Source organism: Oncorhynchus keta, chromosome 8 (assembly GCF_023373465.1).
Source record: "Oncorhynchus keta strain PuntledgeMale-10-30-2019 chromosome 8, Oket_V2, whole genome shotgun sequence".
NCBI classification, from domain to species: domain Eukaryota; kingdom Metazoa; phylum Chordata; class Actinopteri; order Salmoniformes; family Salmonidae; genus Oncorhynchus; species Oncorhynchus keta.
This window is the reverse complement of record NC_068428.1, coordinates 46,551,156-46,577,722: the sequence shown is the minus strand read 5'-3', so window position 1 is coordinate 46,577,722 and position 26,567 is coordinate 46,551,156. Positions and strand designations below refer to the sequence as shown.

The following is a 26,567-nucleotide window of genomic DNA, read 5'->3' as shown; positions in this document are numbered from 1 at the left end:
AAATGATGAACCCTCTCATACGAACATAACAGTACAGTGCGTCTTCATCACGTATCACTCCAAAATGATGAACCCTCTCATACGAACATAACAGTACGTCTTCATCACGTATCACTCCAAAATGAGGAACCCTCTCATACGAACATAACAGTACAGTGCGTCTTCATCACGTATCACTCCAAAATGATGAACCCTCTCATACGAACATAACAGTACAGTGCGTCTTCATCACGTATCACTCCAAAATGATGAACCCTCTCATACGAACATAACAGTACGTCTTCATCACGTATCACTCCAAAATGATGAACCCTCTCATACGAACATAACAGTACGTCTTCATCACGTATCACTCCAAAATGATGAACCCTCTCATACGAACATAACAGTACGTCTTCATCACGTATCACTCCAAAATGATGAACCCTCTCATACGAACATAACAGTACAGTACGTCTTCATCACGTATCACTCCAAAATGATGAACCCTCTCATACGAACATAACAGTGCGTCTTCATCACGTATCACTCCAAAATGATGAACCCTCTCATACGAACATAACAGTACAGTACGTCTTCATCACGTATCACTCCAAAATGATGAACCCTCTCATACGAACATAACAGTGCGTCTTCATCACGTATCACTCCAAAATGATGAACCCTCTCATACGAACATAACAGTACAGTGCGTCTTCATCACGTATCACTCCAAAATGATGAACCCTCTCATACGAACATAACAGTACAGTGCGTCTTCATCACGTATCACTCCAAAATGATGAACCCTCTCATACGAACATAACAGTACAGTGCGTCTTCATCACGTATCACTCCAAAATGATGAACCCTCTCATACTCGAACATAACAGTACGTCTTCATCACGTATCACTCCAAAATGATGAACCCTCTCATACGAACATAACAGTACGTCTTCATCACGTATCACTCCAAAATGATGAACCCTCTCATACGAACATAACAGTGCGTCTTCATCACGTATCACTCCAAAATGATGAACCCTCTCATACGAACATAACAGTACAGTCCTTCATCACGTATCACTCCAAAATGATGAACCCTCTCATACGAACATAACAGTACGTCTTCATCACGTATCACTCCAAAATGATGAACCCTCTCATACGAACATAACAGTACAGTGCGTCTTCATCACGTATCACTCCAAAATGATGAACCCTCTCATCACGAACATAACAGTACAGTGCGTCTTCATCACGTATCACTCCAAAATGATGAACCCTCTCATACGAACATAACAGTACGTCTTCATCACGTATCACTCCAAAATGATGAACCCTCTCATACGAACATAACAGTACGTCTTCATCACGTATCACTCCAAAATGATGAACCCTCTCATACGAACATAACAGTACAGTACGTCTTCATCACGTATCACTCCAAAATGATGAACCCTCTCATACGAACATAACAGTACGTCTTCATCACGTATCACTCCAAAATGATGAACCCTCTCATACGAACATAACAGTACAGTGCGTCTACCGTACAACATTATGACAAAACCAGGCGTCATTATTATCATAAAGGCAAAAAATACAAATCACTGCACGTGGTAAAAGCTAATTGCTACTGGGGGAGAAAGTGTGTGTATTTAAAGCTAATTGCTACTGGGGGAGAAAGTGTGTATTTAAAGCTAATTGCTACTGGGGGAGAAAAGAATTGCCACTGGCGGGAGAAAGTGTGTATTTAAAGAATTGCTACTGGCGGGAGAAAGTGTATTTAAAGCTAATTGCTACTGGGGGAGAAAGTGTGTATTTAAAGCTAATTGCTACTGGCGGGAGAAAGTGTGTATTTAAAGCTAATTGCTACTGGGGGAGAAAGTGTGTATTTAAAGCTAATTGCTACTGGGGGAGAAAGTGTGTATTTAAAGCTAATTGCTACTGGGGGGAGAAAGTGTGTATTTAAAGCTAATTGCTACTGGGGGGAGAAAGTGTGTATTTAAAGCTAATTGCTACTGGGGGGAGAAAGTGTGTATTTAAAGCTAATTGCTACTGGCGGGAGAAAGTGTGTATTTAAAGCTAATTGCTACTGGCGGGAAAGTGTGTATTTAAAGCTAATTGCTACTGGGGGAGAAAGTGTGTATTTAAAGCTTCAAATTATTTAAAGCTAATTGCTACTGGGGGAGAAAGTGTGTATTTAAAGCTAATTGCTACTGGGGGAGAAAGTGTGTATTTAAAGCTAATTGCTACTGGGGAGAAAGTGTGTATTTAAAGCTAATTGCTACTGGGGGAGAAAGTGTGTATTTAAAGCTAATTGCTACTGGCGGGAGAAAGTGTGTATTTAAAGCTAATTGCTACTGGCGGGAGAAAGTGTGTATTTAAAGCTAATTGCTACTGGGGGAGAAAGTGTGTATTTAAAGCTAATTGCTACTGGGGGAGAAAGTGTGTATTTAAAGCTAATTGCTACTGGGGGAGAAAGTGTGTATTTAAAGCTAATTGCTACTGGGGGAGAAAGTGTGTATTTAAAGCTAATTGCTACTGGGGGAGAAAGTGTGTATTTAAAGCTAATTGCTTTAAAGCTGGGGGAGAAAGTGTGTATTTAAAGCTAATTGCTACTGGCGGGAGAAAGTGTGTATTTAAAGCTAATTGCTACTGGGGGAGAAAGTGTGTATTTAAAGCTAATTGCTACTGGGGGAGAAAGTGTGTATTTAAAGCTAATTGCTACTGGCGGGAGAAAGTGTGTATTTAAAGCTAATTGCTACTGGGGGAGAAAGTGTGTATTTAAAGCTAATTGCTACTGGGGGAGAAAGTGTGTATTTAAAGCTAATTGCTACTGGGGGAGAAAGTGTGTATTTAAAGCTAATTGCTACTGGGGAGAAAGTGTGTATTTAAAGCTAATTGCTACTGGGGGAGAAAGTGTGTATTTAAAGCTAATTGCTACTGGGGGAGAAAGTGTGTATTTAAAGCTAATTGCTACTGGGAGAAAGTGAGAAAGCTAATTGCTGTATTTAAAGCTAATTGCTACTGGCGGGAGAAAGTGTGTATTTAAAGCTAATTGCTACTGGCGGGAGAAAGTGTGTATTTAAAGCTAATTGCTACTGGGGGAGAAAGTGTGTATTTAAAGCTAATTGCTACTGGGGGAGAAAGTGTGTATTTAAAGCCAATTGCTACTGGGGGAGAAAGTGTGTATTTAAAGCTAATTGCTACTGGGGGAGAAAGTGTGTATTTAAAGCTAATTGCTACTGGGGGAGAAAGTGTGTATTTAAAGCTAATTGCTACTGGGGGAGAAAGTGTGTATTTAAAGCTAATTGCTGGGGAGAAAGTGTGTATTTAAAGCTACTGGGGGAGAAAGTGTGTATTTAAAGCTAATTGCTACTGGGGGGAGAAAGTGTGTATTTAAAGCTAATTGCTACTGGGGGAGAAAGTGTGTATTTAAAGCTAATTGCTACTGGGGGGAGAAAGTGTGTATTTAAAGCTAATTGCTACTGGGGGGAGAAAGTGTGTATTTAAAGCTAATTGCTACTGGCGGGAGAAAGTGTGTATTTAAAGCTAATTGCTACTGGGGGAGAAAGTGTGTATTTAAAGCTAATTGCTACTGGCGGGAGAAAGTGTGTATTTAAAGCTAATTGCTAATGTGCTACTGGGGGAGAAAGTGTGTATTTAAAGCTAATTGCTACTGGGGGAGAAAGTGTGTATTTAAAGCTAATTGCTACTGGGGGAGAAAGTGTGTATTTAAAGCTAATTGCTACTGGGGGGAGAAAGTGTGTATTTAAAGCTAATTGCTACTGGGGGGAGAAAGTGTGTATTTAAAGCTAATTGCTACTGGGGGAGAAAGTGTGTATTTAAAGCTAATTGCCACTGGGAGAAAGTGTGTATTTAAAGCTAATTGCTACTGGGGGAGAAAGTGTGTATTTAAAGCTAATTGCTACTGGCGGGAGAAAGTGTGTATTTAAAGCTAATTGCTACTGGGGGGAGAAAGTGTGTATTTAAAGCTAATTGCTACTGGCGGGAGAAAGTGTGTATTTAAAGCTAATTGCTACTGGCGGGAGAAAGTGTGTATTTAAAGCTAATTGCTACTGGGGGAGAAAGTGTGTATTTAAAGCTAATTGCTACTGGGGAGAAAGTGTATTTGGGGAGAAAAGCTAATTGCTACTGGGGGAGAAAGTGTGTATTTAAAGCTAATTGCTACTGGGGGAGAAAGTGTGTATTTAAAGCTAATTGCTACTGGGGGGAGAAAGTGTGTATTTAAAGCTAATTGCTACTGGGGGGAGAAAGTGTGTATTTAAAGCTAATTGCTACTGGCGGGAGAAAGTGTGTATTTAAAGCTAATTGCTACTGGGGGAGAAAGTGTGTATTTAAAAGTGCTAATTGCTACTGGGGGAGAAAGTGTGTATTTAAAGCTAATTGCTACTGGGGGAGAAAGTGTGTATTTAAAGCTAATTGCTACTGGGGGAGAAAGTGTGTATTTAAAGCTAATTGCTACTGGGGGAGAAAGTGTGTATTTAAAGCTAATTGCTATTGGGGGAGAAAGTGTGTATTTAAAGCTAATTGCTACTGGCGGGAGAAAGTGTGTATTTAAAGGCTGTGTATTTAAAGCTAATTGCTACTGATGGAGAAAGTGTGTATTTAATGCTAATTGCTACTGGGGGGAGAAAGTGTGTATTTAAAGCTAATTGCTACTGGCGGGAGAAAGTGTGTATTTAAAGCTAATTGCTACTGGGGGGAGAAAGTGTGTATTTAAAGCTAATTGCTACTGGGGGGAGAAAGTGTGTATTTAAAGCTAATTGCTACTGGCGGGAGAAAGTGTGTATTTAAAGCTAATTGCTACTGGCGGGAGAAAGTGTGTATTTAAAGCTAATTGCTACTGGCGGGAGAAAGTGTGTATTTAAAGCTAATTGCTACTGGCGGGAGAAAGTGTGTATTTAAAGCTAATTGCTACTGGCGGGAGAAAGTGTGTATTTAAAGTGAATTCACCGCAATGGGCTGCTTGACGTCATGTTTCTGTAGCCGAAGCTATTGACTCAGAACCTTAAATAGACCCCCTCACACTTCGGGTGGCTAGACTACCTAGGCCTTTTTAAATCCAAAAATGATTCACTGCAATCAATCAATCAATTATTCAATCAATTAACGAATCAATTAAGCAATCAATTAATCAATTAATGAATCAATCAATTAATGAATGAATGAATCAATTAATCAATTCATCAATCAATCAATTAATTAATAAATCAATCACTTAATCAATAGTGATGTTTTGCCAGCCTATTCCAGGAGTTTTACCAGGAGTATTTAAAAAAAAAAAAACTTTATGACTTGATCTGAAAAATAATCTGGTACCATCATCAGCTCATATAGAACCGTTTTTATTTTTTACAGCAGTTTTTTTTTTCACTGTCATACCAACAAGCGCTCACAGTCATCATTTGAGAATTAGAGGCTCAGCCACGTTCTCCAAACGTCAATTTTCGAAGTGTTTTTGTTGCTCCTGCATCGTTCCATTTCTCCAAACGTCAAGTTTCTAAGTTAAGAGTTATGCTTAGGCACTCATTCCGAATGGTTAAGGTAAGGGTTAAAGGGTAGGTGTATTAATTTAAGTTAAGGGTTAAAGGGTTGGTGTATTAATTTAAGGTAAGGGTTAAAGGGTAGGTGTATTAAGTTAAGGTAAGGGTTAAAGGGTAGGTGTATTAATTTAAGGTAAGGGTTAAAGGGTAGGTGTATTAATTTAAGTTAAGGGTTAAAGGGTTGGTGTATTAATTTAAGGTAAGGGTTAAAGGGTAGGTGTATTAAGTTAAGGTAAGGGTTAAAGGGTAGGTGTATTAATTTAAGGTAAGGGTTAAAGGGTAGGTGTATTAATTTAAGGTAAGGGTTAAAGGGTAGGTGTATTAATTTAATTTAAGGTAAGGGTTAAAGGGTAGGTGTATTAATGTAAGTTAAGGTAAGGGTTAAAGGGTAGGTGTATTAAGTTAAGGTAAGGGTTAAAGGGTAGGTGTACTAATATAAGGTAAGGGTTAAAGGGTAGGTGTATTAATTTAAGGTAAGGGTTAAATGGTAGGTGTATTAATTTAAGTTAAGGTAAGGGTTAAAGGGTAGGTGTATTAATTTAAGTTAAGGTAAGGATTAAAGGGTAGGTGTATTCATTTAAGTTAATTAAGGTAAGGGTTAAAGGGTAGGTGTATTAATTTAAGTTAATTAAGTTAAGGGTTAAAGGGTAGGTGTATTAATTTAAGTTATGGTAAGGGTTAAAGGGTAGGTGTATTCATTTAAGTTAAGGTAAGGGTTAAAGGGTAGGTGTATTCATTTAAATTAAGGTAAGGGTTAAAGGGTAGGTGTATTCATTTAAGTAAATGTAAATGTAAATGTAAATGTTAAGGTAAGGGTTAAAGGGTAGGTGTATTCATTTAAATTAAGGTAAGGGTTAAAGGGTAGGTGTATTCATTTAAGTTAATTAAGGTAAGGGTTAAAGGGTAGGTGTATTAATTTAAGTTATGGTAAGGGTTAAAGGGTAGGTGTATTAAGTTAAGGTAAGGGTTAAACGGTAGGTAGAGTAAACATAACCACATGTAACATATGGATTTGCATTAGTATATATATATATATATAGGGGCTATAGTATACACAATGAAAAGTCCCAACGCAAAGTCACACCTCACGTTTCTGTTTTTGGAGTTATTACATAAAACCAAATCAGAATTATGAAGAATGCCAAAGTCATGTCGGAAGTAGTGTGATGTAATATGGAGGACCCAGCAGGCCAGCCTATTCACTATAATGTAACATTTACATTTAAGTCATTTAGCAGACGCTCTTATCCAGAGCGACTTACAAATTGGTGCATTCACCTTATGACATCCAGTAGAACAATCACTTTACAATAGTGCATCTAAATCTTAAAGGGGGGTGAGAAGGATTACTTATCCTATCCTAGGTATTCCTTAAAGAGGTGGGGTTTCAGGTGTCTTCGGAAGGTGGTGATTGACTCCGCTGTCCTGGCGTCGTGAGGGAGTTTGTTCCACCATTGGGGGGCCAGAGCAGCGAACAGTTTTGACTGGGCTGAGCGGGGACTGTACTTCCTCAGTGGTAGGGAGTCGAGCAGGCCAGAGGTGGATGAACGCAGTGCCCTTGTTTGGGTGTAGGGCCTGATCAGAGCCTGGAGGTACTGAGGTGCCGTTCCCCTCACAGCTCCCTAGGCAAGCACCATGGTCTTGTAGCGGATGCGAGCTTCAACTGGAAGCCAGTGGAGAGAGCGGAGGAGCGGGGTGACGTGAGAGAACTTGGGAAGGTTGAACACCAGACGGGCTGCGGCGTTCTGGATGAGTTGTAGGGGTTTAATGGCACAGGCAGGGAGCCCAGCCAACAGCGAGTTGCAGTAATCCAGACGGGAGATGACAAGTGCCTGGATTAGGACCTGCGCCGCTTCCTGTGTGAGGCAGGGTCGAACTCTGCGGATGTTGTAGAGCATGAACCTACAGGAACGGGCCACCGCCTTGATGTTAGTTGAGAACGACAGGGTGTTGTCCAGGATCACGCCAAGGTTCTTAGCGCTCAACCTTCAACTGGAATAACTTAATGTATAACTTCAAATTCAACCAAATCGTTTGCACTCATGATTACTGGTTTTAATTACGTTTTCAGCCAACTGACAAGCAAATACCCCGTGATTGTATTGTAAGAAGTCAACTTGTAAGGTTTCTAGCAAACTAGCCTGCTAAGGTTAGCCCGACTAGCCTGCTAAGGTTAGCCCTACTAGCCTGTTAAGGTTAGCCCGACTAGCCTGCTAAGGTTAGCCCTACCAGCCTGCTAAGGTTAGCCCTACTAGCCTGTTAACGTTAGCCCTACCAGCCTGCTAACGTTAGCCCTACCAGCCTGCTAACGTTAGCCCTACCAGCCTGCAAAGGTTAGCCCTACTAGCCTGCTAAGGTTAGCCCTACTAGTCTGTTAAAGTTAGCCCTACCAGCCTGCTAAGGTTAGCCCTACTAGCCTGTTAACGTTAGCCCTACCAGCCTGCTAAGGTTAGCCCTACTAGCCTGCTAATGTTAGCCCTACCAGCCTGCAAAGGTTAGCCCTACTAGCCTGCTAACGTTAGCCCTACCAGCCTGCAAAGGTTAGCCCTACTAGCCTGCGGACGTTAGCCCTACTAGTCTGTTAAAGTTAGCCCTACCAGCCTGCTAAGGTTAGCCCTACTAGCCTGCTAACGTTAGCCCTACCAGCCTGCTAAGGTTAGCCCTACTAGCCTGCTAACGTTAGCCCTACTAGCCTGCTAACGTTAGCCCTACCAGCCTGCTAAGGTTAGCCCTACTAGCCTGCTAATGTTAGCCCTACTAGTCTGTTAAGGTTAGCCCTACCAGCCTGCTAAGGTTAGCCCTACTAGCCTGCTAACGTTAGCCCTACTAGCCTGTTAAGGTTAGCCCGACCACCTACTAATGTTACTTTAGCACTGAATTAGTCAGCCAGTTGCTATCAACAACTAGCTTACAGCTACAGTGCCCTCAGAAAGTATTCATGCTCCTTGATTTATTCCACATTTTGTTGTGTTACAGACTGAATTTAAAATGGATTACATTCTTTTATCACCCATCTACACACAATACCCCATAATGACAAAATTAAAACAGAAATATTACATTTACATAAGTATGTAAATCATGGTTGGTCCCTGGATGGGAGACCAGATGCTGCTGAAAGTGGTGTTGGAGGGACAGCAGGAGGCACCTTTTCCACTGGTTTAAAAAAATATCCCAGTGTCCGGTGTAGGGGGGGGGGGGTTGTAAACGGGTGTCTGACTCTCTTTGGTCACTAAAAGATCTCACTCGGACTGGTAATAAGGGTTGCAGTAACATGTATAGTGGTGGACAGTAACATGTATAGTCTAGTGGTGGACAGTAACATGTATAGTGGTGGACAGTAACATGTATAGTGGTGGACAGTAACATGTATAGTGGTGGACAGTAACATGTCTAGTGGTGGACAGTAACATGTATAGTCTAGTGGTGGACAGTAACATGTATAGTCTAGTGGTGGACAGTAACATGTATAGTGGTGGACAGTAACATGTATAGTGGTGGACAGTAACATGTCTAGCGGTGGACAGTAACATGTATAGTCTAGTGGTGGTCAGTAACATGTATAGTGGTGGACAGTAACATGTATAGTCTAGTGGTGGACAGTAACATGTATAGTCCAGTGGTGACAGTAAACATGTATAGTGGTGACAGTAACATGTATAGTGGTGGACAGTAACATGTCTAGTGGTGGACAGTAACATGTATAGTCCAGTGGTGGACAGCAACATGTATAGTCCAGTGGTGGACAGTAACATGTATAGTGGTGGACAGTAACATGTATAGTGGTGGACAGTAACATGTCTCCAGTGGTGGACAGTAACATGTATAGTCCAGTGGTGGTCAGTAACATGTATAGTGGTGGGCAGTAACATGTATAGTCCAGTGGTGGACAGTAACATGTATAGTGGTGATTGTGACAGTAACATGTATAGTGGTGACAGCAACATGTATAGTGGTGGACAGCAACATGTATAGTCCAGTGGTGGACAGTAACATGTATAGTCCAGTGGTGGACAGTAACATGTATACTGGTGGACAGGAACATGTCTAGTGGTGGACAGTAACACGTATAGTCCAGTGGTGGACAGCAACACGTATAGTCCAGTGGTGACAGTAACATGTCTAGTGGTGACAGCAACACGTATAGTGGTGACAGCAACACGTCCAGTGGTGGACAGCAACATGTATAGTCCAGTGGTGGACAGCAACATGTATAGTGGTGGACAGTAACATGTAGTGGTGGACAGTCATGTCAGTGGCGGACAGCAACACGTATAGTCCAGCGGTGGACAGCAACACGTATAGTCCAGTGGTGGACAGTAACACGTATACCAGCGGTGGACAGCAACACGTATAGTCCAGTGGTGACAGCAACACGTATAGTCCAGTGGTGACAGCAACATGTATAGTCCAGTGGTGGACAGCAACATGTAGTCCAGCGGTGGACAGCAACATGTATAGTGGTGGACAGCAACACGTCCAGTGGTGGACAGCAACATGTATAGTCCAGTGGTGGACAGCAACACGTATAGTGGGCAGGACAGTAACATGTATAGTGGTGGACAGCAACATGTATAGTGGTGGACAGTAACACGTCCAGTGGTGGACAGCAACACGTATAGTCCAGTGGTGGACAGCAACACGTATAGTGGTGACCAGTAAACACGTCCAGTGGTGGACAGCAACACGTATAGTCCAGTGGTGGACAGCAACACGTATAGTCCAGTGGTGGACAGCAACATGTATAGTGTCCAGTGGACAGCAACATGTCCAGTGGTGACAGCAACACGTATAGTCCAGTGGTGGACAGCAAACACGTATAGTGGTGGACAGCAACATGTAGTCCAGCGGTGGACAGCAAACATGTATAGTCCAGTGGTGGACAGCAACACGTATAGTGGTGACAGCAACACGTATAGTGGTGGTGACAGTAACATGTATAGTCCAGTGGTGGTCAGCAACACGTATAGTCCAGGTGACAGCAACACGTATAGTCCAGTGGTGACAGCAACATGTATAGTCCAGCGTGGACAGTAACATGTATAGTGGTGGACAGCAACATGTATAGTGGTGGACAGCAACATGTATAGTGGTGGACAGCAACATGTATAGTCCAGTGGTGACAGCAACACGTATAGTCCAGTGGTGGACAGTAACATGTATAGTGGTGGACAGCAACATGTCTAGTCCAGTGGTGGACAGCAACACGTATAGTCCAGTGGTGGACAGCAACACGTATAGTCCAGTGGTGGACAGCAACATGTATAGTCCAGTGGTGGACAGCAACAACAGTGGTGGACAGCATAGTCCAGTGGTGGACAGCAACACGTATAGTCCAGTGGTGACAGCAACATGTCCAGTGGTGGACAGCAACATGTATAGTCCAGGGTGACAGCAACATGTAGTAGTGGTGACAGTAACATGTCCAGTGGTGGACAGCAACACAGTAACAGTCCAGTGGTGGACAGCAACACGTATAGTCCAGTGGTGACAGCAACATGCATAGTCCAGTGGTGACAGCAACACGTATAGTCCAGTGGTGACAGCAACACGTATAGTCCAGCGGTGACAGCAACACGTATAGTCCAGTGGTGGACAGCAACACGTATAGTCCAGTGGTGGACAGCAACACGTATAGTCCAGTGGTGGACAGCAACATGTATAGTCCAGCGGTGACAGCAACATGTATAGTCCAGTGGTGGACAGCAACACGTATAGTGGTGGACAGTAACATGTCTAGTGGTGGACAGCAACACGTCTAGTGGTGGACAGCAACACGTATAGTCCAGTGGTGGACAGCAACACGTATAGTCCAGTAACATGGGTGGACAGCAACACGTATAGTGGTGGACAGCAACACGTATAGTCCAGTGGTGACAGCAACATGTATAGTGGTGACAGCAACACGTATATAGTCCAGTGGTGACAGCAACACGTATAGTCCAGTGGTGGACAGCAACATGTATCCAGTGGTGGACAGCAACATGTATAGTGGTGACAGCAACACGTATAGTCCAGGGTGGTCAGCAACACGTATAGTCCAGTGGTGGACAGCAACACGTATAGTCCAGCGGCGGACAGCAACACGTATAGTCCAGCGGCGACAGCAACACGTATAGTCCAGTGGTGGACAGCAACATGTATAGTGGTGGACAGCAACACGTATAGTCCAGTGGTGACAGCAACACGTATAGTCCAGTGGTGGACAGCAACATTTATAGTGGTGGACAGTAACATGTATAGTCCAGTGGTGACAGCAACATGTATAGTCCAGTGGTGACAGTAACATTTATAGTGGTGGACAGCAACACGTATAGTGGTGGTCAGTAACATGTATAGTGGTGACAGCAACACGTATAGTCCAGTGGTGGACAGCAACATGTAGTGGTGGACAGTAACATGTATAGTGGTGACAGCAACACGTATAGTCCAGGGTGACAGCAACACGTATAGTCCAGTGGTGGACAGCAACACGTATAGTCCAGTGGTGGACAGCAACACGCAGTGGTGGACAGTAACATGTCAGTGGTGACAGCAACACGCATAGTGGTGGACAGCAACATGTCCAGTCCAGTGGTGGACAGCAACACGTGTAGTCCAGTGGTGGACAGCAACATGTATAGTGGTGGACAGGTGACAGGTGGACAGCAACACGTATAGTGGTGGACAGCAACATGTATAGTCCAGTGGTGGACAGCAACATGTATAGTGGTGGACAGCAACACGTATAGTATAACACGTATAGTGGTGGACAGCAACATGTATAGTCCAGTGGTGACAGCAACACGTATAGTCCAGCGGTGGGTGACAGCAACACGTATAGTCCAGTGGTGACAGCAACATGTATAGTCCAGTGGTGGACAGCAACATTTATAGTCCAGCGGTGGACAGCAACACGTATAGTCCAGTGGTGGACAGCAACACGTATAGTGGTGGGCAGCAACACGTATAGTCCAGCGGTGGATTGGTGGACAGCAACATGTATAGTCCAGTGGTGACAGCAACACGTATAGTGGTGGACAGCAACACGTATAGTCCAGCGGTGGACAGCAACACGTATAGTGGTGGGCAGCAACACGTATAGTCCAGTGGTGGACAGCAACACGTATAGTCCAGTGGTGGACAGCAACACGTATAGTGGTGGACAGTAACATGTATAGTCCAGTGGTGGACAGCAACACGTATAGTGGTGGACAGCAACACGTATAGTGGTGGACAGTAACATGGTGGTGGACAGCAACATGTATAGTCCAGTGGTGGACAGCAACACGTATAGTCCAGTGGTGGACAGCAACATGTATAGTCCAGTGGTGACAGCAACACGTATAGTCCAGGGTGAACAGCAACAGTGGTGGTAGTCCAGTGGTGACAGCAACACGCATAGTCCAGTGGTGGACAGCAACACGTATAGTCCAGGTGGACAGCAACACGCATAGTCCAGTGGTGGACAGCAACATGTATAGTCCAGTGGTGGTCAGCAACATGTATAGTCCATGTATAGTGGTGGACAGCAACATGTATAGTCCAGTGGTCAGTAACATGTATAGTGGTGACAGCAAACAGCAACCAGTGGTGGACAGCAACAGTCCAGTGGTGACAGCAACACGTATAGTCCAGGTGGACAGCAACATGTATAGTGGTGGTCAGTAACATGTATAGTGGTGGACAGCAACACGTATAGTCCAGTGGTGACAGCAACACGCATAGTCCAGTGGTGACAGCAACACGTATAGTCCAGTGGTGGACAGTAACACGTATAGTCCAGGGTGATCAGTAACATGTATAGTCCAGGGTGACAGCAACATGTATAGTGGTGGTCAGTAACATGTATAGTCCAGGTGGTGACAGCAACATGTAGTCCAGTGGTGACAGCAACACGTATAGTGGGTGACAGTAACATGTATAGTCCAGTGGTGGACAGCAACACGTATAGTGGTGGTCAGTAACACGTATAGTCCAGTGGTGGACAGCAACACGTATAGTCCAGTGGTGACAGCAACACGTATAGTGGTGGACAGCAACATGTATAGTGGTGGACAGCAACACATAGTCCAGTGGTGGACAGCAACACGTCTAGTCCAGTGGTGGACAGCAACACGTATAGTGGTGGTCAGTAACATGTCTAGTGGTGACAGTAACACGTATAGTCCAGCGGACAGCAACACGTATAGTCCAGCGGTGGGCAGCAACACGTATAGCGGTGACAGCAACATGTCAGTAGTCCAGTGGGTGGACAGCAACACGTATAGTGGTGACAGCAACATGTATAGTGGTGGACAGTAACATGTCCAGTCCAGCGGTGACAGCAACACGTATAGTGGTGACAGTCATGTATAGTACAGTCAACAGTGTCCAGTGGGCAGCAACACGTATAGTGGTGGACAGCAACATGTATAGTCCAGCAACACGGTGGACAGCAACACGTAACAGTCCAGTGGTGGACAGCAACACGTATAGTGGTGGACAGTCCAGTGGTGGACAGCAACATGTATAGTCCAGCGGTGGACAGCAACACGTCCAGTGGTGACAGCAACACGTCCAGTGGTGACAGCAACACGTATAGTCCAGTGGGGACAGCAACACGTATAGTCCAGTGGTGACAGCAACACGTCCAGTGGCGGACAGCAACACGTATATGTCCAGTGGTGACAGCAACATGCATAGTCCAGTGGTGGACAGCAACACGCATAGTCCAGTGGTGGACAGCAACACGTCTAGTGGTGGACAGCAACACGTATCCAGTGGTGGACAGCAACATGTCCAGTGGTGACAGCAACACGTATAGTCCAGTGGTGGGAGCAACATGCATAGTCCAGCGGGTGACAGACAGCAACATGTATAGTCCAGTGGTGGACAGCAACATAGTCCAGTGGTGGACAGCAACATGCATAGTCCAGTGGTGACAGCAACACGTATAGTCCAGTGGTGACAGTAACATGTATAGTCCAGGGTGGACAGCAACATGTATAGTCCAGTGGTGACAGCAACATGTATAGTGGTGGACAGTAACATGTATAGTCCAGTGGACAGCAACATGTATCCAGTGGTGGACAGCAACATGTATAGTGGTGGACAGTAACATGTCCAGTGGTGGACAGCAACATGTATAGTCCAGCGGTGACAGCAACACGTCTAGTGGTGGACAGTAACATGCAACAGTGGTGATAGTCCATGTATAGTGGTGGACAGCAACACGTCCAGTCCAGTGGTGGACAGCAACATGCATAGTGGTGGACAGTAACACGTATAGTCCAGGTGACAGTAACACGTATAGTCCAGTGGTGGACAGCAACACGTCCAGTGGGACCAGTCCAGCGGTGGACAGCAACATGTATAGTGGTGACAGTAACATGTATAGTGGTGACAGTAACATGTATAGTCCAGGGTGGACAGCAACACGTATAGTGGCGGACAGCAACATGTATAGTGGTGGACAGCAACATGTCTAGTCCAGGTGACAGCAACATGTATAGTGGTGGACAGCAACACGTATAGTCCAGTGGGACAGCAACACGTCCAGTCCAGTGGACAGCAACATGTATAGTCCAGTGGTGACAGCAACACGTATAGTCCAGCGGTGGACAGCAACACGTATAGTCCAGTGGTGGACAGCAACACGTATAGTGGTGGACAGCAACACGTATAGTGGTGGACAGCAACATGTATAGTGGTGGACAGCAACATGTAGTAGTGGTGGACAGCAACACGTATAGTGGTGGACAGCAACACGTATAGTCCAGTGGTGGACAGCAACACGTATAGTCCAGTGGTGGACAGCAACACGTATAGTGCGGTGACAGCAACATGTATAGTGGTGGACAGCAACATGTATAGTCCAGTGGGCAGCAACATGTATAGTGGTGGACAGCAACATATCTAGTCCAGTGGTGGTGAGTAACATGTATAGTGGTGGACAGCAACATGTATAGTGGTGGGCAGCAACATGTATAGTCCAGTGGTGGACAGTAACATGTATAGTGGGTGACAGCAACATGTATAGTGGTGGACAGCAACATAGTCCAGTGGTGACAGTAACATGTATAGTCCAGTGGACAGTAACATGTATAGTCCAGTGGTGGACAGCAACATGTATAGTCCAGTGGTGACAGCAACACGTATAGTGGTGGTGACAGCAACATGTCCAGTGGTGGACAGCAACATGTATAGTGGTGGACAGTAACAGGTATAGTGGTGGACAGCAACATGTATAGTGGTGGACAGCAACATGTCCAGTGGTGGACAGCAACATGTCCAGTGGTGACAGCAACACGTATAGTCCAGTGGTGGACAGCAACATGTATAGTGGTGGACAGCAACACGCATAGTCCAGGGGTGATGACAGCAACACGTATAGTCCAGTGGTGGACAGCAACACGTATAGTCCAGTGGTGGACAGCAACATGTATCCAGTGGTGACAGCAACATGTATAGTGGTGGACAGCAACATGTATAGTCCAGTGGTGACAGTAACATGTATAGTGGTGGACAGCAACATGTCCAGTCCAGGGTGGACAGCAACATGTATAGTGGGGACAGCAACATGTATAGTGGTGACAGCAACATGTATAGTGGTGGACAGCAACACGTATAGTCCAGGGTGACAGCAACATGTATAGTGGTGACAGCAACACGTAGTCCAGTGGTGACAGCAACACGTATAGTCCAGTGGTGGACAGCAACATGTATAGTGGTGGACAGCAACACGTCTAGTGGTGGACAGCAACACGTATAGTCCAGTGGTGGACAGCAACACAGCAACATGTCCAGTGGTGGACAGCAACACGTATAGTGGTGGACAGCAACACGTCATAGTCCAGCGGTGACAGCAACACGTCTCCAGCGGTGATCAGACAGTCCAGTGGTGACAGCAACATGTATAGTGGTGACAGCAACACGTATAGTGGTGGACAGCAACACGTATAGTGGTGGACAGTAACATGCATAGTGGTGGACAGCAACATGTATAGTCCAGTGGTGACAGCAACACGTCCAGTCCAGTGGTGACAGCAACACGTATAGTGGTGGTGACAGTAACACGTAGTCCAGTGGTGACAGCAACATGTATAGTGGTGACAGCAACACGTATAGTCCAGGGTGACAGCAACACGTGTCCAGTGGTGGACAGCAACACGTATCCAGCGGTGGACAGCAACACGTATAGTCCAGTGGTGGACAGCAACATGTCCAGTGGTGGACAGCAACACGTATAGTGGTGGACAGCAACATGCATAGTCCAGTGGTGGACAGCAACACGTGTCAGCAACATGTCCAGTGGTGGACAGCAACATGTATAGTGGTGGACAGTAACATGTCCAGTGGTGGACAGCAACATGTATAGTGGTGGACAGTAACACGTATAGTGGTGACAGCAACACGTCCAGTGGTGACAGCAACACGTATAGTGGTGGACAGCAACACGTATAGTGGTGGACAGCAACACGTATAGTCCAGTGGACAGCAACATGTATAGTGGTGGACAGCAACATGTCCAGTGGTGGACAGCAACATGTATAGTGGTGGACAGCAACATGTCCAGTGGTGGACAGCAACACGTCCAGTGGTGGACAGCAACATGTATAGTGGTGGACAGCAACACGTATAGTGGTGACAGCAACACGTATAGTCCAGTGGTGGACAGCAACACGTATAGTCCAGTGGTGGACAGCAACATGTATAGTGGTGGACAGTAACATGTCTAGTGGTGGACAGCAACATGTATAGTCCAGTGGTGGACAGCAACACGTCCAGTGGTGGACAGCAACACGTATAGTCCAGTGGTGACAGCAACATGTATAGTGGTGACAGTGCACATGTCCAGTGGTGGACAGCAACATGTATAGTCCAGTGGTGGACAGTAACATGTATAGTGGTGGACAGTAACATGTCCAGTGGTGGACAGCAACACGTCCAGTGGTGGACAGCAACACGTATAGTCCAGTGGTGGACAGCAACATGTATAGTGGTGGACAGCAACATGTCTAGTGGGCGGACAGCAACACGTATAGTCCAGCGGTGACAGCAACACGTATAGTCCAGCGGTGACAGCAACACGTATAGTGGTGGGCAGCAACACGTATCCAGTGGTGGACAGCAACATAGTCCAGTGGTGGACAGTAACATGTATAGTCCAGTGGTGACAGCAACACGCATGTCCAGTGGTGGACAGCAACACGTAGTCCAGCGGTGGACAGCAACATAGTCCAGTGGTGGACAGCAACACGTATAGTCCAGTGGACAGTAACACGCATAGTGGTGGACAGCAACACGTCCAGTGGTGACAGCAACACGTATAGTCCAGTGGTGGACAGCAACATGTATAGTGGTGACAGTAACATCTCCAGCGGTGGACAGCAACATGTATAGTCCAGGTGACAGCAACATGTTTAGTGGTGCAACAGTAACAGCGGTGACAGCAACACGTATAGCCAGGGTGGACAGCAACACGTATAGTGGTGGACAGCAACATGTATAGTCCAGCGGTGGACAGCAACACGTATAGTGGTGGACAGTAACATGTCAGTGGTGGACAGCAACATGTCCAGTGGTGGACAGTAACACAGCGGTGGACAGCAACATGTATAGTCCAGGTGGACAGCAACACGTTCCAGCGGTGGACAGTAACATGTCCAGTGGTGGACAGCAACACGTGTCCAGTGGCGGACAGCAACATGTATAGTGGTGGACAGCAACACGTATATAGTCCAGTGGACAGCAACATGTCTAGTGGTGGACAGTAACACGTATAGTGGTGATTGCAACACGTATAGTGGTGGACAGTAACATGTATAGTCCAGTGGTGACAGCAACACGTCCAGTGGTGGACAGCAACATGTCCAGTGGTGGACAGCAACACGTCCAGTCCAGGGTGACAGCAACACGTATAGTGGTGGACAGCAACATGTATAGTCCAGTGGTGGACAGCAACATGTATAGTGGTGACAGCAACATGTCCAGTGGTGGACATTAACATGTATAGTGTGGTCAGCAACATGTATAGTCCAGTGGTGGACAGCAACATGCAGTGGTGGTCAGTAACATGTATAGTGGTGACAGCAACATGTATAGTCCAGTGGTGACAGCAACATGTATAGTGGCGGACAGTAACATGTATAGTCCAGTGGTGGACAGCAACACGTCCAGTGGTGGACAGCAACACGTCCAGTGGTGGACAGTAACACGTATAGTGGTGGACAGTAACATGTATAGTCCAGTGGTGACAGCAACACGTATAGTCCAGTGGTGAACAGCAACACGCATAGTCCAGTGGTGATAGCAACACGTATAGTGGTGGACAGCAACACGTCCAGTGGTGGACAGCAACACGTCCAGTGGTGGACAGCAACACGTATAGTGGGTGATCAGTAACACGTCCAGTGGTGGACAGCAACACGTCTAGTAGGTGAACACAGCAACATAGTCCAGTGGTGACAGCAACACGTCCAGTGGTGGACAGCAACACGTCCAGTGGTGACAGCAACACGTCCAGTGGTGACAGCAACATGTCCAGTGGTGAACAGTAACACGTCCAGTGGTGGACAGTAACACGTATAGCGGCGGACAGCAACATGTTTCCAGTGGTGACAGCAACATGTCCAGTGGTGACAGTAACATGTCCAGTGGTGACAGCAACACGTTTAGTCCAGTGGACAGCAACATGTCCAGTGCGGACAGCAACATGTCCAGTGGCGGACAGCAACACGTTTAGTCCATGGTGGACAGTAACATGTCCAGCGGTGACAGCAACACGTCCAGTGGTGGACAGTAACATGTTAGCCAGGGTGACAGCAACACGTCCAGCGGTGGACAGTAACATGTCCAGTGGCGGACAGTAACACGCATAGCGGCGGACAGCAACATGTCCAGTGGCGGACAGCAACACGTTTAGCGGTGACAGTAACATGTCCAGCGGTGGACAGTAACACGTCCAGCGGTGGACAGTAACACGTCCAGTGGTGGACAGTAACATGTCTAGTGGTGGACAGTAACATGTCTAGTGGTGGACAGTAACATGTCTAGTGGTGGACAGTAACATGTCTAGTGGTGGACAGTAACATGTCTAGTGGTGGACAGTAACATGTTTAGCGGTGGACAGTAACATGTCTAGTGGTGGACAGTAACATGTCTAGTGGTGGACAGTAACATGTATAGTGGTGGACAGTAACATGTCTAGTGGTGGACAGTAACATGTTTAGCGGTGGACAGTAACATGTCTAGTGGTGGACAGTAACATGTTTAGCGGTGGACAGTAACATGTCTAGTGGTGGACATTAACATGTCTAGTGGTGGACAGTAACATGTTTAGCGGTGGACAGTAACATGTTTAGCGGTGGACAGTAACATGTTTAGCGGTGGACTGTAACATGTATAGTCTAGTGGTGGACAGTAACATGTTTAGCGGTGGACAGTAACATGTCTAGTGGTGGACAGTAACATGTCTAGTGGTGGACAGTAACATGTTTAGCGGTGGACAGTAACATGTCTAGTGGTGGACAGTAACATGTCTAGTGGTGGACAGTAACATGTCTAGTGGTGGACAGTAACATGTCTAGCGGTGGACAGTAACATGTTTAGCGGTGGACAGTAACATGTCTAGTGGTGGACAGTGCATGTATAGTGGTGGACAGTAACATGTTTCTCAGCGTAGGTGGACAGCAACATGTATAGTCTAGTTGTGGACAGTAACATGTCCAGTGGCATTTACAGTAACATGTCTAGTGGTGGACAGTAACATGTCTAGTGGTGGACAGTAACATGTCTAGTGGTGGACAGTAACATGTCTACTGGTGGACAGTAACATGTCTAGTGGTGGACAATAACATGTATAGTGTTGGACAGTAACATGTTTAGCGGTGGACAGTAACATGTTTAGCGGTGGACAGTAACATGTCTAGTGGTGGACAGTAACATGTCTAGTGGTGGACAGTAACATGTCTAGTGGTGGACAGTAACATGTTTAGCGGTGGACAGTAACATGTTTAGCGGTGGACAGTAACATGTCTAGTGGTGGACAGTAACATGTATAGTGGTGGACAGTAACATGTTTAGCGGTGGATAGTAACATGTTTAGCGGTGGACAGTAACATGTTTAGTGGTGGACAGTAACATGTATAGTGTTGGACAGTAACATGTTTAGCGGTGGACAGTAACATGTTTAGCGGTGGACAGTAACATGTCTAGTGGTGGACAGTAACATGTCTAGTGGTGGACAGTAACATGTCTAGTGGTGGACAGTAACATGTTTAGCGGTGGACAGTAACATGTTTAGCGGTGGACAGTAACATGTCTAGTGGTGGACAGTAACATGTATAGTGGTGGACAGTAACATGTTTAGCGGTGGATAGTAACATGTTTAGCGGTGGACAGTAACATGTTTAGTGGTGGACAGTAACATGTCTAGTGGTGGACAGTAACATGTCTAGTGGTGGACATAACATGTCTAGCGGTGGACAGTAACATGTTTAGCGGTGGACAGTAACATGTTTAGTGGTGGACAGTAACATGTTTAGCGGTGGACAGTAACATGTTTAGCGGTGGATAGGTGATATCTTAGTTGATAAAAATGGCTGGGATTCAATCCAATTGCACTTTGTCAACAATGTGCCATTTAAGAACATTTTCGGTTAAGGCCGACATATGCAGCATTTACCATGAGTGAGTTGTCTGTGACAGCATTTACCTGTGTCTGCGTTGTCCTTCACTGCGTAGTCCGTGACAGCATTTATCTGTGTCTGCGTTGTCCTTCACTGCGTAGTCTGTGACAGCATTTATCCGTGACTGCGTTGTCTGTGACAGCATTTATCTGTGTCTGCGTTGTCCGTGACTGCATTGTCTCTGACAGCATTTACCTGTGTCTGTGTTGTCCTTCACTGCGTAGTCCGTGACAGCATTTACCTGTGTCTGCGTTGTCCTTCACTGCGTAGTCCGTGACAGCATTTATCTGTGTCTGCGTTGTCCTTCACTGCATAGTCCGTGACAGCATTTACCTGTGTCTGCGTTGTCCTTCACTGCGTTGTCTGTGACAGCATTTATCCGTGACTGCGTTGTCTGTGACAGCATTTATCTGTGACTGCGTTGTCCGTGACTGCATTGTCTGTGTCTGCGTTGTCCGTGACTGCGTTGTCCTTCACTGCGTAGTCTGTGACAGCATTTATCCGTGACTGCGTTGTCTGTGACAGCATTTATCTGTGACTGCGTTGTCCGTGACTGCATTTATCTGTGTCTGCGTTGTCCTTCACTGCGTAGTCTGTGACAGCATTTATCCGTGACTGCGTTGTCTGTGACAGCATTTATCTGTGTCTGCGTTGTCCGTGACTGCATTGTCCGTGACAGCATTTATCTGTGTCTGCGTTGTCCTTCACTGCGTAGTCTGTGACAGCATTTATCTGTGTCTGCGTTGTCCTTCACTGCGTAGTCTGTGACAGCATTTATCTGTGTCTGCGTTGTCCTTCACTGCGTAGTCTGTGACAGCATTTATCCGTGACTGCGTTGTCTGTGACAGCATTTATCTGTGTCTGCGTTGTCCGTGACTGCGTTGTCTGTGACAGCATTTACCTGTGACTGCGTTGTCCTTCACTGCGTAGTCCGTGACAGCATTTATCTGTGTCTGCGTTGTCTGTGACAGCATTTATCTGTGTCTTCGTTGTCCTTCACTGCGTAGTCCGTGACAGCATTTATCTGTGTCTGCGTTGTCCTTCACTGCGTTGTCTGTGACAGCAGTTATCTGCGACTGCGTTGTCCTTCACTACGTAGTCCGTGACCGAGAGGTTATACTCAGGATGAGATATTCAGCTGACATCAATAAGCAACCAGATATAACTATCGCTGTTCTGATTCATTAAGACATCTAGAATTAGATATGTGTTTTTGGTTGTTGACTGAATTAGACCATACCCATTTCAAGTTTATATTTCCCCCCAAATAAAAAAGTTATTTCACAATATTTAGGCAAGTTAGCTGGCTATCTAATCTCTCCTGCTTTGTAATGTACCCCTTTGCTCATCTCGAAACTAAATTAATTGCTGTTGCTATGACATTTATCTGTGGTTCCGTTCTAGATAAGTATATTTTTCCTCAGTGAGAATAAAACATTATGGCTTGCGATATGGATTGATAATTCATTTAACACAACACATTAAAAAAACATCTCTCTCTCTCTCTCTCTCTCTCTCTCTCTCTCTCTCTCTCTCTCTCTCTCTCTCTCTCTCTCTCTCTCACCAGGTGCTAAGTTTCCCATTAAGTGGACAGCTCCGGAGGCCATCAACTTTGGAACGTTCAGTATAAAGTCAGACGTGTGGTCTTTCGGCATCCTGCTGACTGAGATAGTTACCTATGGAAGAATTCCCTATCCAGGTAAACGCACAGACAGGAAGAGTAGAGACAGGGCCCAAACCACAGACAGTAGTGGCTGAGACAGGGCCCAAACCACAGACAGGAATGGCTGAGACAGGGCCCAAACCACAGACAGTAGTGGCTGAGACAGGGCCCAAACCACAGACAGTAGTGGCTGAGACAGGGCCCAAACCACAGACAATAGTGGCTGAGACAGGGCCCAAACCACAGACAGGAATGGCTGAGACAGGGCCCAAACCACAGACAGTAGTGGCTGAGACAGGGCCCAAACCACAGACAGTAGTGGCTGAGACAGGGCCCAAACCACAGACAGTAGTGGCTGAGATATGGCCCAAACCACAGACAGTAGTGGCTGAGACAGGGCACAAACCACAGACAGGAATGGCTGAGACAGGGCCCAAACCACAGACAGGAATGGCTGAGACAGGGCCCAAACCACAGACAGGAATGGCTGAGACAGGGCCCAAACCACAGACAGGAATGGCTGAGACAGGGCCCAAACCACAGACAGGAATGGCTGAGACAGGGCCCAAACCACAGACAGGAATGGCTGAGACAGGGCCCAAACCACAGACAGGAATGGCTGAGACAGGGCCCAAACCACAGACAGTAGTGGCTGAGACAGGGCCCAAACCACAGACAGCCATCAGCAACACCACCAGACCTGGGCACCAGGAATATCCTTTCTCTCTCTTAACACCTCCCCCCTCCCTCCCTCCCTCCCTCCCTCCCCAGGTATGACGAACCCTGATGTGATTCGTAACCTGGACAGGTGTTACAGGATGCCCTGTCCGGAGGGTTGTCCTGAGGAACTATATGACCTCATGATGACCTGCTGGAAGGAGAGACCAGAGGAACGGCCCACCTTCGAACACCTGCAGGAAACTCTCAATGACTTCTTCATCGCCACTGAGGGACAATATGAGATGCAGGTCTGACTGTGAACTCAGAGTCATCATTCAATGCTTTTGTCAAAGCCACCCCCCCCCACCCCCACCCCCACCCCCAGGACAAATGTCAACGTTTTAAAAGTTATTGGTGTAACGCTCGAGGAACACATGGAAATTTCATCTCTACATCCTTACATGTCCATAGTACGAGATGCATCCCTGATTTAACCAAGCCATGATGTCGTGAGATTGGCCTGGTTGGCCCATGTTTACTCAACACAGATCTACTATAGTTGCTGCCTGGAACCAAAGCTAAAAAAGGACCATGTGAAAAGATAGGAAAGTATCAAAGCCAGAAAAGTTTGTTTCGGAGTCGGCACAGTAGTGTGAAAAGAGTACAAGGACTTTTTCACAGCACAGTCCGCGATTCAGCCCTGAGACTGGTTCATTAATACAAGAGGACGGCAATGGAAATCTCACAGAGTTTGAAGTAGAAAGAGACTCCTGCATCTGACTGCACTTATTTACGTCGGTCCTTGTCTGTTGGGGACTTGTGGCATAGCCATAGAAAGAGACATGGATTTAAACAGACCGATGAAACGAGACAAAACGAGAGGCCAAAGGATTGATCAAGATGACGATGTGAGACCCGATAGAGACACAAACTGATCCTGAGACAGGTGGGTGGGTTGGGTTGGGTGGGGTGGGTTGGGGTGCAACGGTGTTTTGGCATGGTTTTGGTTATGGTATGGGCACGGTCGGGACAGGACCTCACGGACTTTGCCTTCATCCTCATAGACTTGCCTACATACTACTCTTTCTCCTTGGTTCCTCGAGGAAAAAAAGGCTTCCACAAGAGAGAACCCAACAGAACACATCTACATGTCTGCCCTCCTCTGCTGCTTTAAACAGTCATTTTAATGTGCATACAACGCTATAGGGCCCCCGAATTATGACATTTGATCAATAAAGATGTATATTATTGGTAATTTAATTGATGCTGCATTTCGAGTGAATTTTGAGAACCATATGACATGAGCTTACGGTAAAGTCCCCACATGGTAAAATGACTATTTGTGCCTACTGTGGTAAATATTGACGAGCTGATTAAAATAGCACTGTAGGATGATAGATGGGTAGGATCTTACTGGGGACATTGTTACAATGGGGATGGTTGTTAGATTGTGACCTCAACATCAATGTTTATGTGTTAATTAAGATGCTCGTTTCTCCATGGCTAGACCTAGAAACTCTAGACCTAGAAACTCTAGACCTAGAAACTCTAGACCTAGAAGCTCTAGACCTAGAAACTCAGTGTTGAAATAAAACTCTCCCCTTTCCCCTCTTTTCAATTACAAAAACAAAGTCATTACTTATGGATACTCCCATCATACAACTCTTTGGGTAGCCTAGTGGTTAGAGTGTAGAGGAGGTAGGTAGCCTAGTGGTTAGAGTGTAGGGACGGTAGGTAGCCTAGTGGTTAGAGTGTAGAGGAGGCAGGTAGCCTAGTGGTTAGAGTGGCAGGGTAGCCTAGTGGTTAGAGTGTAGAGGAGGTAGGTAGCCTAGTGGTTAGAGTGTAGAGGAGGTAGGTAGCCTAGTGGTTAGAGTGTAGAGGAGGCAGGTAGCCTAGTGGTTAGAGTGTAGAGGAGGCAGGTAGCCTAGTGGTTAGAGTGTAGAGGAGGTAGGTAGCCTAGTGGTTAGAGTGTAGAGTGGTTAGAGTGTAGAGGAGGTAGGTAGCCTAGTGGTTAGAGTGTAGAGGAGGTAGGTAGCCTAGTGGTTAGAGTGTAGAGGAGGTAGGTAGCCTAGTGGTTAGAGTGTAGTGTAGCCTAGTGGTTAGAGTGTAGAGGAGGTAGGTAGCCTAGTGGTTAGAGTGTAGAGGAGGTAGGTAGCCTAGTGGTTAGAGTGTAGAGGAGGTAGGTAGCCTAGTGGTTAGAGTGTAGAGGAGGTAGGTAGCCTAGTGGTTAGAGTGTAGAGGAGGTGTAGCCTAGTGGTTAGAGTGTAGTTAGAGCCTAGTGGTTAGGTGAGGCAGGTAGCCTGGTTAGAGTGTAGAGGAGGTAGGTAGCCTAGTGGTTAGAGTGTAGAGGAGGTAGGTAGCCTAGTGGTTAGAGTGTAGAGGAGGTAGGTAGCCTAGTGGTTAGCCTAGTGGTTAGAGTGTAGAGGAGGTAGGTAGCCTAGTGGTTAGAGTGTAGAGGAGGCAGGTAGCCTAGTGGTTAGAGTGTAGAGGAGGTAGGTAGCCTAGTGGTTAGAGTGTAGGGAGGTAGGTAGCCTAGTGGTTAGAGTGTAGAGGAGGTAGGTAGCCTAGTGGTTAGAGGTAGAGGAGGTAGGTAGCCTAGTGGTTAGAGTGTAGAGGAGGTGTAGCCTAGTGGTTAGAGTGTAGAGGAGGCAGGTGTAGAGGAGGTAGGTAGCCTAGTGGTTAGAGTGTAGAGGAGGTAGGTAGCCTAGTGGTTAGAGTGTAGAGGAGGTAGGTAGCCTAGTGGTTAGAGTGTAGAGGAGGCAGGTAGCCTAGTGGTTAGAGTGTAGAGGAGGTAGGTAGCCTAGTGGTTAGAGTGTAGAGGAGGTTAGCCTAGTGGTTAGAGTGTAGAGGGAGGTAGGTAGCCTAGTGGTTAGAGTGTAGAGGTAGCCTAGTGGTTAGAGTGTAGAGGAGGCAGGTAGCCTAGTGGTTAGAGTGTAGAGGAGGCAGGTAGCCTAGTGGTTAGAGTGTAGAGGAGGCAGGTAGCCTAGTGGTTAGAGTGTTTCAGAAGGCAGGTGAGTCTTAGCCTAGCAATGTAGGAGGCAG

The 26,567-nt window shown here is 46.1% G+C and overlaps 1 protein-coding gene and 2 long non-coding RNA genes across 9 annotated transcripts in view; 2 read left to right on the top strand and 1 right to left on the bottom strand.

The window, feature by feature from the left end:
- The window catches only part of blk (BLK proto-oncogene, Src family tyrosine kinase), a 40,603-nt gene extending 15,818 nt beyond the window's left edge, over positions 1-24,785 (top strand). For all 4 annotated transcript variants that reach the window (XM_052524586.1, XM_052524585.1, XM_052524587.1 and 1 more), the window contains 2 exons: positions 22,770-22,901; positions 23,637-24,785. In XM_052524586.1, coding sequence (XP_052380546.1) covers positions 22,770-22,901; positions 23,637-23,839 — 335 coding nt within the window. In that variant the 3' untranslated portion in view covers positions 23,840-24,785. The remainder of the gene's footprint in view (positions 1-22,769; positions 22,902-23,636) is intronic.
- LOC127931517 (uncharacterized) lies at positions 21,093-22,641 on the bottom strand. Its single transcript, XR_008141534.1, has 3 exons — positions 22,104-22,641; positions 21,444-21,612; positions 21,093-21,351 (listed from the first exon to the last, which is right to left on the bottom strand). It is a non-coding gene; the product is annotated as an uncharacterized LOC127931517 (long non-coding RNA).
- A 535-nt stretch (positions 24,786-25,320) lies between the features above and the next one.
- Positions 25,321-26,342, top strand: LOC127931516 (uncharacterized). Of its 4 annotated transcripts, none has more exons than XR_008141532.1 (4): positions 25,321-25,412; positions 25,645-25,768; positions 25,954-26,021; positions 26,225-26,342. It is a non-coding gene; the product is annotated as an uncharacterized LOC127931516 (long non-coding RNA). The 4 variants fall into 4 exon arrangements; XR_008141531.1 differs by having other exon boundaries at positions 26,193-26,342; XR_008141533.1 differs by lacking the exon at positions 25,321-25,412 and adding an exon at positions 25,511-25,588 and having other exon boundaries at positions 26,193-26,342.
- The last annotated feature ends 225 nt before the right edge of the window (positions 26,343-26,567 follow it).